This window comes from Crassostrea angulata, chromosome 4 (assembly GCF_025612915.1).
Source record: "Crassostrea angulata isolate pt1a10 chromosome 4, ASM2561291v2, whole genome shotgun sequence".
In the NCBI taxonomy this organism is placed as follows: domain Eukaryota; kingdom Metazoa; phylum Mollusca; class Bivalvia; order Ostreida; family Ostreidae; genus Magallana; species Magallana angulata.
In genome coordinates, this window is record NC_069114.1 from 28,388,454 (window position 1) to 28,407,835 (window position 19,382).

The window sequence follows — 19,382 nt, forward strand, 5'->3', positions numbered from 1 at the left end:
TCAATAAACCGTCATGGTCAGATTTCTATATTGCTTGGTATACGTTTGTACTGTCTTTGTATTTGAACTCGAACACAAGTGAAACCTGCACAAAAGTTGGTCGCAATCAATAGCAAAATGAACAAATATAATTAAATATTAATTTTTGGTCCACTGACAATTTGTAAGTACATAAATTTGTTTAAGTTTTTTTAAATCTGCGAGTTTTATGCCTGCGCCGGACACACCGACTTGTTTACGTACCGTCGTAAAAAAACTATCATTTAAAAAAAAATGATTACTTTGCTCAACTTTTTGTTTGGGTTTCTTCAATGTTTATGCCAATCTTCACCAACATTTGTCGAGAAAGGGAACTATTTGTGTTGTCTTAATAATTTCCTAACAAATCTCGTCACTAATAGTTCATCAAAACATACTGACCGCATTAAGTTCTTTCTAAAAGCCCACAATTACATACACGTGAAAAAAAAGACGTAAAGAACAAGTGAAAAAAGACGTAAGAAAAAATTAGCAGGATTTACCTTTTATATGCGAAATTAATACAACACAATTTAATAACAAACATAACAATGAGAACTGATTGGCTGGATTTGTACTGGGCAGGAAATGTAAAGTTTGGAAATATGACCACTTCTTAGTAAGCTTTGATTGCTGAAATAATGAAAAAAATCAAAGATTAAAAATCCTGTCAATATCAGATACAGAACAAAGAAAAAAAAAGCAAACAGTCTGATAACAAACTTAAAACTTACATTTTCCACCACCGAATCCCCCTCCGAATCCGCCTCCGTATCCACCGCCTCCGTATCCTCCGTATCCACCTCCATATCCGCCACCATATCCTCCGTATCCACCTCCGTATCCACCGCCTCCGTATCCACCTCCGTATCCGCCACCTCCGTATCCACCACCTCCGTATCCACCTCCGAATCCGCCGTATCCACCACCTCCGAATCCGCCGTATCCACCACCTCCGTATCCGCCTCCGTATCCACCTCCGTATCCGCCTCCGTATCTACCTCCGTATCCACCACCTCCATATCCTCCTTTTCCACCTCCGTATCCCCCACCTCCCCATCCACCGCCTCCGTATCCTCCTTTTCCTCCTCCGAAAATAATGAAGCCACCTTTTCCACCTCCGTATCCACCGCCTCCGTATCCACCGCCTCCGTAACCGCCACCTCCGTATCCGCCACCTCCATATCCGCCGCCTCCATATCCGCCCCCTCCGTATCCTCCCCATCCGCCGCCTCCTTTACCACCGCCATAGCCTCCTTTTCCACCTCCCCATCCACCGCCTCCCCATCCGCCACCACCTCCTCCCCATCCGCCTTTTCCATAGGCGTAGGTGCAATAGACGAGCGAAGCAAGGATTAAGAAACGCATGGCGGCAAACTATCTACAAACATAAAGTTGTCAATTCAGATTTTTTGCCTTAATTAATACAAACTCTTAATGCTAAACCAGAACCACATCTTGTACAAAAACATGTTTCCCATTTGGTATTGTCAATCCTATCTTTTAACATGAGTTCGTTTATTTATCACCTAACACAATTTTGATATTTTAAGATTTTTTATTAAAAAAAAAGTACTTAGTTCGTTAAAAAGAGTAATAATTAATTACTACAACAAAAACCAGCAAAAATATATTGAACGGCATTATCTAGAACAACTATAATGCACGACATTATCTTTTTCTGATGTACGAACACATTTTTCCTGTTAAGAAAATCCACCATTCACACACACACAAAAAAATGTACATTATTAGTTTTATTGAATATACTTTAAACAAGGCTTTTTTCGCCCTTCTACACTTACGCCCTTCTACACTTACGCCCTTCTACACTAACGCTCTTCTACACTTACGCCCTTCTACATTACGCCCTTCTACACTTACGCCCTTCTACACTTACGCCCTTTTACACTTACAAACATTCGCCCGTATTAAATTCGCTCAAACACCGCTTGAGACATTAGAAATCGCACAATTTATAATAATTCGCCCGATGACAACGAGAGCGAAAGGGTGCGAATTTTTTCCCTGTATACAAAAGTGTTTTTGTTTGATGGATTAATTTAAAAAAAAATATTAAAAATCTTTTCCCACTTACGTTTTCTGATTACAACGAGCGATTGTTTTATCTTTAAATATATTCTTTAATAAATGTACTTAAAATCGTTAGATTTAGAATATAAAAAATTTGATTACGGAAACTTCCAACTTTTTTTTGTCCAGAGTAAGAGATTAAAGAAATGTGTGATACTAAAAAAGAATGAGTTTGTAAGCTATTTCAAGGAAGAACTTAATCAATCGGTTAACTTTTTCCTGCACGTATTGTAAGAAACTTTTTTATCTCATTATATTAAAAATAAATACGAAACACATTTAATTTCAATGTTAATACGTCAGAGCTAAAATATAAAATAACAAAAAGCTAACCACACATCTTTGAACAGTTTAAGATAGAAAAGTATTGTTTGAAAAGTATTTTTCTTAGCTTAATGCAAGTTTCAGGTAAAATAAAAGACAAAGATAAAGAAGTATTACCTGTCCCCGGGACCAAAGTAAGCTCTGTGGGTCTGTGGAGGCCTGCGACTTTTATATATCTCCATTGACCAATTTATGCCCCGTGACTCACTCTTATGTCACTCAAACTGACCACAAGAAAACAAAAAATATACTATCGTTTGCAGTTTGCACTATGCCGCCCCTTGGAACTCAATTTCTCGTAAAGATTCTATTAGTTTGACCTTCAAATGATCCGTTCATGCACCGAAATGCTTGGTCTGAGGAGTGTGCGAAATTGCATGGGATGCAGTAAAATTGTTTTCTTCAAAAGTGTATGTATATATATTTTTGTTTAGAAATACACGTAGTGTTTGCGGGATAAAAGTATAAAATTGAAATAAAAACCAATTGTTATAAATATGCGTGATATGCATCTTTTCTTTTGCAGATAGTTTACGTAAAAGATTTCAGTTACGAAAGTTGGTAACATGCAATAATTTGTAGATTAGAATCTGTGCGAATCGGATTTGATGTTAAAATTGCGGATTACTAGTGTAATTAGATTCTACTTTGCCAAGAATTTTATTTTTTTTAGGAAGAGTTTGACAAACTAGCGTCAGCGGGTTATATCAGCCATGCTTTTCCCTGCAATGATCGCTACCTTCATAGCCCGAATGAAGCACCAAAAAATGCAATTTTAAATTTCATGTATTATTGATATTAACACATATCTTTGAACAATTCTTTAATCCTTAATAAACGACAATTACAACTAAATACGTAAATTATCTTTTTGCCGATCAGAACGTTACACAGAAGGAATAGTCAATTCTTCCATATACATGTATGTGAATTTTACAATCATGATGGTAATCACAACTGCATGAACTTGGAAGTATGAGGTCAGCACGCGCAAGTCTGTATTGTTCGTGCTACTACTAGCTAAAGGTTTCGATCGGTCACCGAGTAATCCATGCATTCTCATCGTCAAAATTATAAAACAAGACACATTCGAACGTTAACGTTATCATCAATAATAATTTATGGTTTTTGAAAACACGTTGAGATTCAATTGAAAAGATTAAGGAATCAGTCTTTATGAGGTGATCAAATACAGTCGGCAGGGATCATATCCAACAAACCCGAAGGGCTTTATGATAGATTTGATTACGCCCGACCATATTTGATCACCTTATTATGTTCAAAGTATGATCCCTTATAACTTATTTTTAAAATTGTTGTACGATTTAATATTGAAATTAACATTGATGAATTTTATTGGGCCATGCATTACAAAATCGATTAGTAGTATTATCATAGACACTTAAAGCTGAACACCGCTCGTAAATAGGCACTGTCCGCCATATTTCTCTTTAATCACTGCTGTCCCTACAACCCTTATATAAGGGACAGACCTCTAAACAGTTCAAAGTACTTCGCTGTAGAGGTCTCACCTGTGTGGACGTACATTTTGCCTCGCCGTGTTACCCGGTCGCGATGAAATTATCAAATTTTACGCACTTTTTGAAGCCAGGAGAATACTAACATCAAATAAATTGGTCAATGCATTATTTACGAACAGAAAATGAACATAAGATAAGAAAAAAATGCATAAAATCTAAAGACCACGAAAGGAATACTACATGTCGGCCACGAGGTTCAGGCATGCAATCGGGTGTAACGAAATCGAAGGGTTTATATACCAGGTATCTGTGTGACGGTGCCTATTTACGAGCGGTGTTCAGCTTTAAAATGTAAATACATGATTGTATTAGGTTGGACAATGCACATTTGATACGGTTTTAAAATGTATATCCATACCCGAACGAATTTATACAGACTAGATTTAGACATTAGATTTATTCGTGTTTATTTGCACTGTCTGCTAATCTCGACATTTTTATACCAATTGAATGAATAAAAAAAAACCTCGAGACTTCCGAAGAGGCGGGTTCTCCGGAAGACACGACGTTAAGTTCGGCCTGCCATGTGACTGTCTAGACCAATCAGGCGATGCGTTATTATATAAATAGTGCCTGTTTGGGAGGGTAACAGTTGAAATTGACACCCCAAGAAAACCATTGTCAACCGACGCGAAGCGGAGGTTGACAATGGTTTTCGAGGGGTGTCAATTTCAACTGTTATCCTCCCAAACAGGCACTATTTATTTTGTTATACTGAATGTCTTTTTTAAAATTTTTAAGAAAATTTTACTGCTTTTATATAGGAATAACGTGAATTCTACAGCGAACCGTACGCGCATAATTTTCGCGCATGTAATATTTTTTAATGTTACCCGTTGCCAAGTGCGTTGCTAACGCTGAGGGTAATAGTAAATATTATTAACTGCGTCTTAACCAATCAGATTTCAGTATTTAACATGAAAGTATAACAAAAAGAATTATCATACTGAGGTATGATAACGTAGATTTTTACATGGGATTGTCAATAACTGTTATAACGGTATAGTAACATCAACTCTTGCATGATGGTAAGGGAGTAGTTCCAAATGGATAAAATATTCGGAAACAAGATTTTGCCTGCGCTCAATTTAGCAGTAAAAAGATATTACCAGTAATTGATTCTATAAAAATTCATTTCAATTTCAAACTGCGTTTAATATATGCTTTCTGTGCCAATGAAGTAAAGGAAATGGAAAATGTTCAAAATGAATTTGTGTCATTCAGTCAATTGAACACCAATTGAAAGGTATGAAAATGTGTCTGAATAGCAGAGCTTTGCCATTTATTCATCGTTTTGGTAACTTTCACACCAATTTATTTCATTATTAATGATCATTTATGACCCATATATATATATATATATATATATATATATATATATATATATATATATATATATATATTTATATTTATATATATATTATACAACTACGGGATTCCGTCTTCTACATTATTACGCATGCGTATTTACTATTAAAAACAAAACACACGCAGGGCTCGAAGATACTCCTCGACAGGTTTGTTGATGGAAATTCGTCTTTTCTAATTCTCCCAGGTAATAACTGCTCAAAGTTGTTTTTAGAATAACCAGAATTATTATTTTGTAAGCATGTATTTTGTGTTTTTATCACAGGAATTGCTACAACCTCAAATTCATTTTGTGAGGACCCTTGAGTTGTTATTTGACATATTTATGTCTGTTCATTTTAAAATGAACTGAAATTGGTAAACCATTTATAAATTACCGAGAAAACCATTTAGAGCGTCGCTTTTACCTCGTATTCCATGATCACTGTAGTCCGGCGAAGATCTTGTAGTTTTCAACGTGTGTCAATTAAATGTGCTGTCAATCAAAATCCACGTGGTACAAACACATCCGGTTTGTACGACGCTTAAATTTCCGTAAGTTCATAATAACATGTGCATGTACATTGTTTAGGGATATGAAAGTGATTTTTACGTACTTCAAGTGTCACATTCAACGTCATTTCTTATTTTCTAACGATACATTTTGTTAATCTGATGTTAAACACAGTTAGCTGTACTGTCTCTTAGAGATCAGTTCCATGTAAATGTCAAAATGTAAAAAGGGTTACGGTCACAAACATTCTTCATATTGCACACATGAATACACTTTTATGTAAAAAGTAGCAAGATGTCATATGTTTGTTGCTCTGGGCAACCTTTGCCGTGGTAACGCAGACTAAAGAGAAAATAATGTCAAATCTTAGCAACATTACTATTATAGGAATATCTAAAGTACATGTAATTGAAGCATACAAAGGTTTTGAAATAAATAATTTGGTCAATTTTCAAATTGAATAAGCTGTTTATAAAACATATATAATAAATAAGAAAATTGTCACCTTTTGCTATGTAACAAAAATAAAAATAAGAAAAACACCATTTGAAACAAAAAAGACTTGTTTTAAACACAAGTTTGAACCCTTTTTGCTGCTCTTTGTTAAAAACAGGTTTAATTTAGATATCAAATGTATTCAAGCAGTATTTAGAACCATTTAATTGCCGTTGCTAATGAAATATGTGGACCTTAAATTTGGTCAAAAATTATTTTTCCGATTTAAATATTTACAAAGCCTCAGAAAGGCATTTTTAAAAGGCAACCGAAATTTTATTGTCATTTGTTGAGTTATAAGCGAGTTACAGAGCTTGAAATTCTTCGCTATATATAAATAAAGCGTTTGGTTACATTTTGAACGTTGAAGTGAAAATTTCAGTTTTAAACCTAAAACGAATGTTTTAAACGTTAGGAACTGTTTATCTGTGATTAAAATAAATAAGAAAAGATAAACAAATAAGGTAGAAAAAGATGTTTTACTGGTATATCGAACCTATGTAAACAAAAGACTGGGCACGAGCCTTGTTTACATGACAAAGAATTGCGAGCCCTGTATCTTGCTTATAACTCTACGAATGACTCTCAAATTTTATTTGATCAGTAGAAATGTGTTTCTCAAGCATTGTAAACAATAAAAACAAGAAAAATAGAATTTGACCAAAATCGTGACCATGTCCCTTTAAAAATCAATCAGATTTTGTCTAAACCGTCATATCAACGACCATTCTCTTTGCTTAAGTGCAGCTTCCTGTGATGTAACATGAAAGCTGAGAATGTATGTTAATTCCAATCAGTTATTTTTGAAGTATTATATCACAAAAGTGTCTAAACAATAGAGAATTTCGGAATTTTAGTCTTTTCATAGCGGCGGATTTTAATCTTGATTTATATTGTCTTTGTTAAAAAGCAACAACAATGGATTAAAAAAAACCCTTTAAATGCTATTTATTTTAAATATACTGATGACTGTTTTTGAGGTGCTGTTTACTAACCATGGTTACCATTTTAAATTATTTAGTTGCCCAAGAAAAAGTCTCTATGAATTGAAAATTTAGAAATTGTATACATATACATATACCTTAAACTTGCAATTTTTACATCGGTATACTACAAGTATACTTGGAAATAAGCATGGACATGAATTTGTAGATAATTCAATTTTTGTGTTTTTAATAGAGTAAGGGACATACTTTTTTTAAATCAAAAAACACCAACAAACTCTCAGCCTGTACCTGGTACCTTTGAAACCGGTCACCACAGCAACCGTTCAATGTTGTCTTGCATCTTTATTAACCAAAATGTATCGAATTATAAAATATGAAGATAATCGGTGACTATGCGTGGCCACCGAATTTTGATAATTACATGTACTTCAACAAGAAATGCTTTCTTTGGTGATTCATGCGGATTATGATGGTGAAGATAATGCAGAAAAATACATAATCCGCGTTAGAGGGTTATATAATTTTTTTTCTGCACCGTTCACTACCTTTATAACCCGCATGAATCATCAAAGAACTGTTTAAAATACATTTACATCTTTCTTTTAACATTAATTTTGATAAATTGGTTGTAAAAAGCAAGTTAAATTAGAAAAATTACTATTAGAGTTCAACAGTTCGTTAGCTAAAAGAAACAGCAAAATCGTCTCCTGTGGGAAATTGAGCCTGACATCATCATGACTATTTCGTGAAGTCCGCGATTTTTCTCGACCAATCGATAAACAGGGTGTGTTTATTTCAGTCCTGTCAGTTTCATTCGCGTTAGGTTTCGACCGATTGATAAACGGGGCGTGTTTAGATTTTAGTCCTGTCCGTTTTTATAGAGCTATGAATTAACAATTACTTTCCGCAGGAAAAGTAGGAAATCATAATCGGTAGACATTACTATATAGAATTGATCCTAAATATAATGTAAAGCTGGTAACTTAGGCTGGTGGTTAAGTACCCGGCATACATGTACCTTAGACTAGTAAACTACGAATACAAAATTATTACTTAAAGAGACAGTACAGCTGAAACCACATGCGTGAAAAACTTCAGATTTACCCATTGTATCGTTACAAAATAAGAAATAACGTTTATTGTAACAGTTGAAATACATAAAAATGCCTTTCACATATCTAATTAACGTAATTATGAGCTTCCGGAAATTTAATGGTCGTACAAACCGGAATAATCTTATATCGTTTATTTGTACCACGTGGACTTTGATTGACAGTAGTTGACACGTGCTGAAAACTACAAGATCTTCATCCGACTACGATCATCATGATATACGAGGTTAAAGGGACTCTCTCAACGGAACACATCATCACTTTCTCGAAATTTATTGATGGTTTACCAATTTCGGTTCATTTTAAAATGAACAGACATAAATATGTCAAATAACCCCTCATGGGACCTCATTTACAAATCAAAATGAATTTAGGTTGTAGCAACTCCTTTGATAAACACGCAAAATACATGCTTACAAAATAATGATTGTGGTTATTTAAAAACTTTGAGCAATTATTACCTGGGAAAAGGAGAAGTGATATATTTTTATCAATACAAACATGTCCAGGAGAATCTTCGCGAGCCCTGCATGTGTTTTGTTTACAGTAAATACGCATGCGTATTAGTATAGAAGGCTGAACCCCGTAACACGTTGCGATGTAATTATGTATACATGTAGGTTATACGTAATTATTAATTTTAATGAAATAATTAGATTTATTTTATGGAGAACTTTTTAGTTTTCTGAAAGTTTATACATTCATGAGTAGTACAAATTAAGAATACCGAACCTGATTGGAAATTTTTTTTCAAGTCGGTTTTTTTTATAAGATGCGCCGTACTGTCTCTTTAAGTATTATTATTATGGCGAAATCTTAAAACCCCAAGGTTTTTGTTGATACAAATGATCGATTAATCGATCTCGGAGACCACATTTGTTTATGTTATTGGTCACTGTAAAAGAAATTCGATTCTGATAATAATGGTTTTTTATTGTCCATTTGACCTGATTTTGTTTTATCGGTTTGCTGTTATTATAGTTGACTCATGTTTTGCATGCACTTGTGGTCATCGTTTACCAGATGACGTCAATAAATTGGATCATTTTACAGTAACAGCTAGGGATATCACAATCAAAAATTGTGAAAGACTAACTACAAACTTAGATGATAAGGTGAGAGAGTAGTAATATAATATAATTGTATATTTGTACAATCCTTGTTTACCATAGCAAAAAAACTTATGAAATACAGATGAACGCATAATAAACAATACCGACAATTCATGGATCACATCTATGAAAGTTAAAAAAAAAAACCAACATTTTACAAGCTTTCTCTTTCTGTGAGTACTGTATAATAATAAACAAAATATATTCCATACCGGCACCCCCATTGTCGTTTACATGCGCTAAATAAAAGAAAATTCGGTGAGAGAAGTTTAAGGACGAACCTGATAAAAAAAATCCGAATTGATTTCAGCATTTGTCGATCGATCTTACTAGAACTCAAACTTGAGGTATAACTTCTTATTATAAAGCTACACATCAAGTGTCATTCCAAAACCAGAATGAAAAAAAGTCTGGAAAACGAAGTTGCATGGTACAAAATGACCGTCAGCGATTTACATAAAGACTAATGTTCCCCCCGGTTTCATGATTTTGCTTGAAATATATCTCCTTGTACATCAGCAGATTAGAATTACGTTTTGTTGGTCATAATTTAAAAACGAAAATAAGAAAAATCTTTGAAATTCACAACCCAATCAAAAGTTAAAAAAAAAATATATGTTTAAATGCATTAGAAAAATTTAAAAACATTAGTTCTTAGTTAATTTTTCAAAACTTTCTACGTGTTATTCGTGAATGTACAGTAACTTTGTTTCTTAAATTAACATTGTATTTAGCTTCATTGCAATTGCGAATCTAATTTGCGAGATTTTAAAAACCATAGAATAGAAATTCTTTAAAATTTTGTACAGTAAAGAAATAAGCAGCAGGGTTTACCCTTTATTTGCAAAATAATTATAACATAATTTCAATAACAAGCATAATAATGAGAACTGATTGGCTGGATTTGTACTGGGCAGGAAATGTAAACACTTCTTAGTAAGCTTTGATTGCTGAAATTGAAAGAAAAAAGGAAGTGATATAACCGAATTCAATTGACAATTAAATAGAATATCAAAAAATATGAAACAAAAACATACATTTTCCACCTCCAAATCCACCTCCGAATCCACCTCCGAATCCTCCGTATCCACCTCCGTATCCGCCACCTCCGTATCCTCCATATCCACCTCCGTATCCACCTCCGTATCCTCCGTATCCGCCTCCGTATCCACCTCCGTAACCACCTCCGTATCCTCCGTAACCACCTCCGTATCCGCCACCTCCGTATCCTCCCCTTCCGCCTCCGTATCCACCTCCGTATCCTCCCCTTCCGCCTCCGTATCCACCTCCGTATCCACCTCCGTAACCACCTCCGTATCCACCTCCGTATCCACCTCCGTATCCTCCTCTGCCTCCGTATCCACCACCTCCGTATCCTCCTCTTCTTCCTCCGTATCCACCTCCGTATCCTCCGTATCCACCCCCGTAACCACCTCCGTATCCACCTCCGTATCCTCCGTAACCACCTCCGTATCCGCCACCCCCGTATCCGCCACCTCCGTATCCACCGCCTCCGTATCCTCCTTTACCTCCACTCAGGCCACCGCCATAGCCTCCTTTTCCACCTCCATATCCACCTCCATATCCGCCTTTTCCATAGGCGTAGGAGCAATAGACGAGTGATGCAAGGATTAACAAACGCATGGTGGCAAACTATCTACAAATATAAATTATCTTATCAATTATTGGGCCACTAAATTAGTCTCTATGTTTTTGGCTAAATGCATAATAAAATTATGCTTAATTAATGAACAAAATATAAGACATTCGCTGTAAGTAAACCGTGTATTTAGTTATTGTTGTTGATTAAACATGTAAATATTTTTCATTTGAGTGGGGGGGGGGATTGACAATATTAATGTTTACTTTCTTATATGTAGCCTTTCAAAATCACGTTCGTTTACAATCGATGATGATGATTTTCCATTTCCGATGCACGAAACGTTATTATCTATCATAACTTGACGGATATCATGTCATTTAAGAAATTGATACAATAATCGCTACTTTTTTTTCATTTCAAAACTATTAAAATTAAATTGGTTGTCCTTAAACTCATAAGAGGCATACTGATATACATCCAATGGTATCTATCAATACAGTTTTGTGTAAGTTGTCTTAGTTTTGTCATTATTGAAAAAGTACTTATAAATCAAAAGGCAAATTGATATTATTCAGATAATTTACTTTTTCTCGATGCTAATTGTTTTCAGTTTTTGTTACTATGTGCCATATTAACATGGGAATAGTATTAATTCCATTTAGATACAGCCTTTTCGCTAAAATACATATTAACAAACAAAACTAGATTTAAATTTATCAGCAAAAGCTGATAAAAAAAATGATTTTTTTTTCAGATTTGACGAAAGGGTACCAAACATGTACCTCCCTTCCCCCCCCCCCCCCCTGAAAAATCTAAATAACAAATTTCTAAAAATAAAAAAAACGAAATTAACTTAAACAGTAAGATAAGTAATAAAGCACAATAGGCGATAACATTAAACAGTACAAAAATAAGAAGTAGAAAAAAAAATTACCCCCCCCCCCCAATTAAAAAAAAACCCCAAAAACGAAAGCAAATTTGGCTTGGTTATAACAAATGCAATTTTCAGATTTAAAAAAAGGAAGACAAAAATAGAAAAGTATTTACCTGTCCCAGGGACCAAAGTGAGCTCTGTGGGACTGGAGGGGCTCTCTGCTCTTTTTATACCAACAATGACCGGTTTATGTTCCGTGACTCAAAGCCCTGTCACTCAAACTGCTGACCGCATGAGATACAAATACTATCGTTTGCAGTTTAAATTGGGTTGTCCATTTCAAGTACAAGAGAACCCAGGGTGATCCCAACACCGTATCTTTTACAGATACGAATTTACAACCTCGACGAAAAATAACAATTAAAGATTTATTTTTCCAATTGAAACTGAAAACGACGCATCAACGAATTTATAGCCCCACGAATAAGCGAAAAAAACCACAACCCACAAAAACTGGCTCCCACGAAATTAATTAAATGATTCCCCAAAGTAACATAGTTACAATCATGATACAAACATTTTGTTCGATATATATTTACCATAAAAAAAAAATTGAGGGGGTTAGGGTTACAACTTACCATCTCCGAGTTTGGTGAAAAAGTAGTGACGATTGTTTTGATGGACCAGAAACACGAAGTGCCCCTTAGACATATAAGTAAATGAATTGGTACACAATCATTGTTCCTTAATTTTAATGCCGCTAGGAAATGATGTTTAGTTTTCAAATTGTGTGGTTTTTTTTATCTTTCCTGTAATAATTGTATTAATATAGAGAAACTTGAATAACCTAGGTCAACATTAATGAAGAGAAGAAAATTTATTCATGTCATAATATATATTTGGTCATTTCAAGGTTATAATTTTCATAAGTGAAATGTGATAGCATATACAATTTGGAAAATCGTCCATAACTTAAACTTGTTTATTTTTCACAGAGTTGTTAATTTAATAGCTGAGTCCTAAACAATATACAAAAAATAAAACATCCTTTTTAAAATACATGTAAAAACAAACTTGATATTAAGAAATAGACACTTCTGCTACGCAGAATGGCGGGACTAGATTTAAATGTAAAATGTCATTTTCATTCTCACTTTTATAGACATTGTGTACTATCTAAACAGATAAAGACATTATGCCTTGCAGACCTACCAATATTATATTAGTTGTTAAAAACAATGTTTCGGTTGACACAATTGATCGTTTATAACACAGAGAACCGCTCGTATTGGTAATATAGATCAGTATTTATGTCAGATAGCAATAAATGCTTTTATGATGATTGCTGTGGTCAACTTGTGTGTTGGTTTTCTTTAATTTTTACCTGTTTGCAAGGTAATTTGTGATCATTATGTACACAATTTATAACAGAAAAATAGGATATAGAAACATTTTATCAAGTTCTGGGACTTTCGGCAGGATGAAGCTATCTTTTTCTTCAGTCAAAACAAGTTAAAATGATGCTGGAGTCAAGTGAAATATACACAGATTTCGTAGTCTTAGCTCAAAAGCCAGACAAATTATCGTGTTGATTTGAAAGAGCCACTGCTGAGAGGCCAGCAATGAGATAGACAGGCCTACGTCACAATACTGTTTGACACAACTATCCAAAGTCCAAGCTCCTGTTAAAATGTTTAAAATTATACTTAGTGAGTGCAAGTACATGACTCCTATAATCGATTCTGTAACACAGACCTATGTTGAAGTTCGACAAAGAGTGACCCCTTGATAATAAGGAAACATGGTCCAATGCGATGTTGATTCTCATTTCTATTAACTGGTTGCTACGTTTTCTATTCTTTAAATATAAGTATACTTATACAGTAAACAATTTTATTTAACTACTTTACTTTTACTCTGGAGAAAATTTAAAAAAAACCACAATTATAAATACTTTATCAATCAATTAACCTTTTTTGGGAGGTTGTGCTTTGATTCTTTTAATTCATTAGACTAAGTGTCTCATTAAATTCTTGACTCAAAACTAGGTACTACAGAAGGCCAACATATGTTACAGAAATTTGCTGAACAGTAGCATAAAGTATTACAAATGGCTCAAGCAATCCGACCAGAAATTTGCCCTCTGTGTGGAAAAGGTTATGAAACTCTACGCATGGTATGACTATCATGCCTAGTTTCCGACACGCAGTTTATTCGTTCTCCTTGAAGTCGCTTGTCATTTTTTTTCACACTTAGAGATGATAATTGCAATAAAACTGACAACTTTTGTAGCGACAACCCAATAACAGCTCACAATTTATAGGAAATGCACCAGTTACTACACAACACCTTACTGTTTAACTCCTCTTACCTACATTTGTATCTATAAAGAAATTGTAACATGACATCGTAACAGAATACATGAATTAGTATGATTCCCTCAGTCTATTTTTTAAGGAAATTGATTGATATTCACAGGTTTACATAAACTGACAGGACTGAAATCTACACGTTCCGGTTATAACCAGTTTATCGATCGGTCAAAAACTTCAGCAACATTTGTACATATAAATTAAGACGTTTTACCAATAAACTACGAAATGCCTGCGCTGGAATAATTGTTTACACCTTTAGTATTTCATCACGTGCGAGTTGGTAAACTATAATTTAATTTTACCTGATTAGTAATTATTGAGAAATTAATTAAAAACCCTCTTTCTTTTAGATAAACCAAACGATAAACGAAATTGCAAAAATGAGAGTAAAGTGGTGGACGCCTTGGCGGATCAAAGTCAGTACGAGTTAGCATCAAAATATTTTCTTCCAATGTAATGACTTTGAATGATTACGTAAAGAATGAATATATTAAAAGGGAACTTATATACCGGTAGTATGTATGATATAGAAATTAAGATATGACAAATGTTGTAAAAATAAAATGAGTCAAATCTTTTCTTGAATGTTGGTGGATAGAATTTTCCAGAACAGGGTAACCAAGAACGCGGGTTGACTTGCATGTAGTAACGTCATGGCGGGAAGTATAAGGCGAGTTAATCATTCCACTATCATGTCATTTCATCAGACAGTTACCTTAAGCTTGGACCTGACAACTTTGGTTTAAGATATGAAAATAAATATATATATATATATACTAGCTTTTTTAATTACTCACATTTTAGTACAACTGAAGATTGATTGCAAACCTTATACATTAATTTGCAATCCATGAAAACGTCTGGATAAATAGATGGTGAACATGTATTCATAAAATGGGAAAGTTGAAAATGGTAGAGAGCAGTCTTTTATCTTACGTTCAACAATGTTAATAGTTATAATAATGATAAATTATTCTCTGTTGTTCCAAAAATTAAAAACATTAGATTAAAAAGTATTTTATCTTTGCATTTTCATAAATGTTGAAATGAAATGGTTTTCTATAAAGTATGACCCGACCAATCACTTCAATATAATTACTAGACGTAAACACATGAAGATACTCTGATGTCACAGGTATTGGAAAGTAAAAACAGATGGCGATTAAAATTACATAGTCACCCTTTTTTGACTATTTTAGATAACATTTTATCTATAATATTTACGGCTCTCATCGATACAAGGTAGTAGCTATAGTTAAACATGGAAATCAACATATTTAAATACGAATGACATGTAATAAAATTGATAAATCGTGACTTTAGATTGAATATATGCCACAATGAAATAATGAATATTTATAATTGTTAATTATCAAGTCCATTTTAAGATTCAGTTTAAATTTGTGTTTCATACTTCCATGCATATCAATAAAATATAAATGTGGTGCAATATATTTGAACTAGGCCAGAGAAGACACATACAAAGCAAACAAGAAACAAACAAAACACGGAAACCCATTGTTTTAGATCCAAAAATCTACCACTGAATATTTAAAGCATAATTTATTGTCTCCCTCTTTAAGTACTAGTAATTACCCAAAACGTCATACCCCATTTAAGGAATATACATTGTTTGAAACATTGTTTGTTTATACATGAAATTTGTTAGAATGACATTTTAAGGATGTCGATTGGGGTTTTTTTCACAACAATAGCAAAACTTCATTTTATAACCATTTGTAATTTACACCAATTCCAGTTTATAGGCGAAGTTTCAAGAAAATCGATCGTCTGGTTCTCTCTAGGGTCCATCTCAAAATACTGGTACATTTGATAAAGGAATATGAAGTAAATTGTCATTTTCCGCAATTCCAAGGAGATTCCAAAATTACTACAATAGCTTTTTTCCTCAAATTGTATTATGTGATTAGCAATATTAGTTTCTACCTTGTATGTGAAGAATACTAAGTTCTACCGACTGATTTTTAGTGGAGGCCATCTCATAGTATCAAAATGCACTAAATTTTGCTATATATTTGTGGTATTACAAATTAAGATTGGTATAATAAATTGAGTAAAAGATTATGATTATAAGATCGTTTTATCTTAACGTCATAAAAGCACAATGGCAACGATAACCTAACGTGCATCGGAAAATCGTTTATCTAAAAAATCAATTGATTTATCGGTATTTAATTTATTGTGTTCAATTTAATTAATGATATACAAAAAAAATCATCAAAAAGTATAATTACACTGTATTTTACTAGAATGCGCAATGAAAACTAAAGTCGGCATCCTTAAAATGTACACTACACGTGAAGACTTCCAAAAGATAGATTTTATTTCAAAGTTTTAATTCCTAACGTACAACGAAGCATTATTATGTTTGATGTATTGGTTCAAATCGATTTAGTTAAGTTATATATAACCTATGTTTTTTGCTTTGAATTCAACATAAGTCCATCACATTACCTGTAGGTATGCTTTGGTGAAAGCATTTTGAACATCTAAACGGTGTAAAGCATTACCTTCTTATCATGACAAAACCCCTTAAAGCTGCAAAATTTCTTTATTTTCTTTTTCCATTCATAATAAAATACATTTATATAATAACTACAAGAAATCAAAAACCCTTTCCGTTTATAAAAGTAAAGTCCCATTTTCAAATGATTTTTGTGGTCTAATTCTCCCCTTAAATTGGGGCAGAGACTGAGACAGAGTTTGAGGTAAAATAAAGAGCAATAGAAAGTGTGTATCAACGAAAGCAAAACAAAGTGTATGATTTACTTCTGAAAGGGAAAGAGCGTGTTTTTGTTAGTTAACAATGGAGTTATTGTTCATACATGTAAGTTTTTTCCGATATCGTAGGTTACCGTAGCTTGTTTTTTTTATATTGTGTCCCGAAAAGTAAGGAACGGTTGTCTCTTACGTCGATTGTTTTTTCTTTTATGTCTTTCGAGGTTAAAATACTATTAAAATTCTTTATTTTATATCCTACAGTATAGGTTACCACTGCACCTTTATGTTAATATGAGAGTAATGGAGATATTAATACATTTAAAATCTGTATATTTCTATGCAATGTTTATTGTAAAGATCCACTCAAATTGACGTTTACTCAGCATTACCTTCACATGCAACTCAAAGAGTGTTAGGTGTATGGTAGCGTAACAAGGTCCCATTAGTCTTCGAAAGATAATGGTTTACCTGTCTTGATCATCGAGTAGAGAACGTTCTGCTTGGAAAATGAGTTCCGCAGCTCTAGAGTTTAAATCTCGCGCTGAGAATTGCGGTAAAGCTAAAGGTAAGGTAATAGCAAAATGATTTTTAATGTATGTATACATGTACATGTTCAATCAACATAATGAAAATCAAAATCATTATGATTGAACATAAATCATGAAAACAATCATAAGAGTAACAATGATATTTGTCTCACTTCTTGATATACAAGGTGAAAGACGGTAAACATTTCCAATATATTGTGACATAGTGCGTAAAAAGATCATAATAAATCACGAATACACATTTCCATTAAACAGATGGCAGTGCCGACACAAATAAGGAACAGATCTTGTGACAGAAGGAAATAAAAATGTCTCCCTGACCAACATAAACAAAAAAATATTAAAATATCACAATAAATAATTAGAATAGAACAATATATAATATTTTTTTTATTATGTCAGATATTGATAAACTAGTGGTAATAAACAAAGATGGCCGTCTATGCAAGTGTAGTTTAATTTACATCTAAAACTGTATCTAATGTTTTCAAATAAACTAAAAGTGAAATCAGATATTTAATTGAAACATAATGAAGGACATCTTCATTGAATCTACTTCTTAAGAGATTTTTTTCTAAAAATTGTTAGTGACAGCTTTAAATTTCCCGGCTCTGGAAGTCTTCAACTTCTCAAAATTTTTTATGGTTTATAATTAGTATGCAAAAGGACTTTCCATTAAGAGCAATGTACACCTATGCCTCGCAAAACAATTGCTGAAAAAGAATTAAAATATTACCAAAGAAAGCAGGCGGGCTTTTAAGAGATGTTTTCTTCATCTCCAAACACTGCTTCAACAAAAATTGAAATTTAGTGATGGTTGTTAATGGACGATAATAGTTCGTTATATAATACACCAGAGGCATGGCATTATGAAATACATAAACCCTGTAGTGAGTGATTCTCTGTTTTCCGTTTTGGTATACAATGATATAAAATATTGTTTTCGGTGCGAATAAACTATTTCCATTATTTATTGTCCGTGCATCTTTAGCCGTATCCTTCTCCATTTCAGTTCAAACGGATTTTTTCTTGAGTTAATTCAAAATCGCAAAATCGAACCATTTTGTGTTTACTTTGGAGCTGAGTTGAGGAACAAGTAGTTAAACTGAACTTGGACATATACATAAAAATTATTATCATATACATTTATGATGTCAATTCTATCATTTTAGTATGAAATTGTGACGTTTTAGAAAAAATAATGATTGAAAGAAGGGTAACTCTTATTATTTTTCCATCATGATAAACACCCAAACGTTACTTTCATCTTTACTCATGTTCACCAAGTCATTTTTGATCGTATAGTTAAGTTATAAAGCTTGTACTTTTGGAAAAGATTTGATTACAATTGTAAGCGAATACATGTATGTATGATGACCATTCCCGAATGATAATGACGACCGATTAGACTATCAGATATTGGTTGGCAATCGTTAGCATAGTTCAGGATATTCCGATGCTCTAGATCTCTGTTTCTAATTAGAAATACCCTTAAGTTTGGATCGGGTTCATAATCAAATGCAAAGTGCAACTGCTAGATAAATATGTGAAGTATCATCACATTTTCACAACAAAACTGACAACATAAAAATACAAATTATACAAAATTACATTTTAAAAACCCCCATCAAAAAAGCTTTCAAAGATGCAAATACATTCACAAAAAGGTAAAAATATTATGCTGTACATTTTCAAAAAAAGAGTGAGTGACTACCAGATCATAATCAAAGACAAGT

The 19,382-nt window shown here is 33.3% G+C and overlaps 1 protein-coding gene across 1 annotated transcript; it reads right to left on the minus strand.

The window, feature by feature from the left end:
• Positions 1 to 507: 507 nt before the first annotated feature.
• On the minus strand, positions 508 to 12,312 carry LOC128182197 (uncharacterized). The gene is made up of 5 exons (XM_052850801.1): positions 12,155 to 12,312; positions 10,542 to 11,161; positions 9,609 to 9,628; positions 753 to 1,395; positions 508 to 651 (listed from the first exon to the last, which is right to left on the minus strand). The coding sequence occupies exons 2-5, from the start codon at positions 11,146 to 11,148 to the stop codon at positions 635 to 637; spliced, it is 1,287 nt and encodes a 428-aa protein (XP_052706761.1). The 5' UTR covers positions 11,149 to 11,161; positions 12,155 to 12,312; the 3' UTR covers positions 508 to 634.
• Positions 12,313 to 19,382: the final 7,070 nt, after the last annotated feature.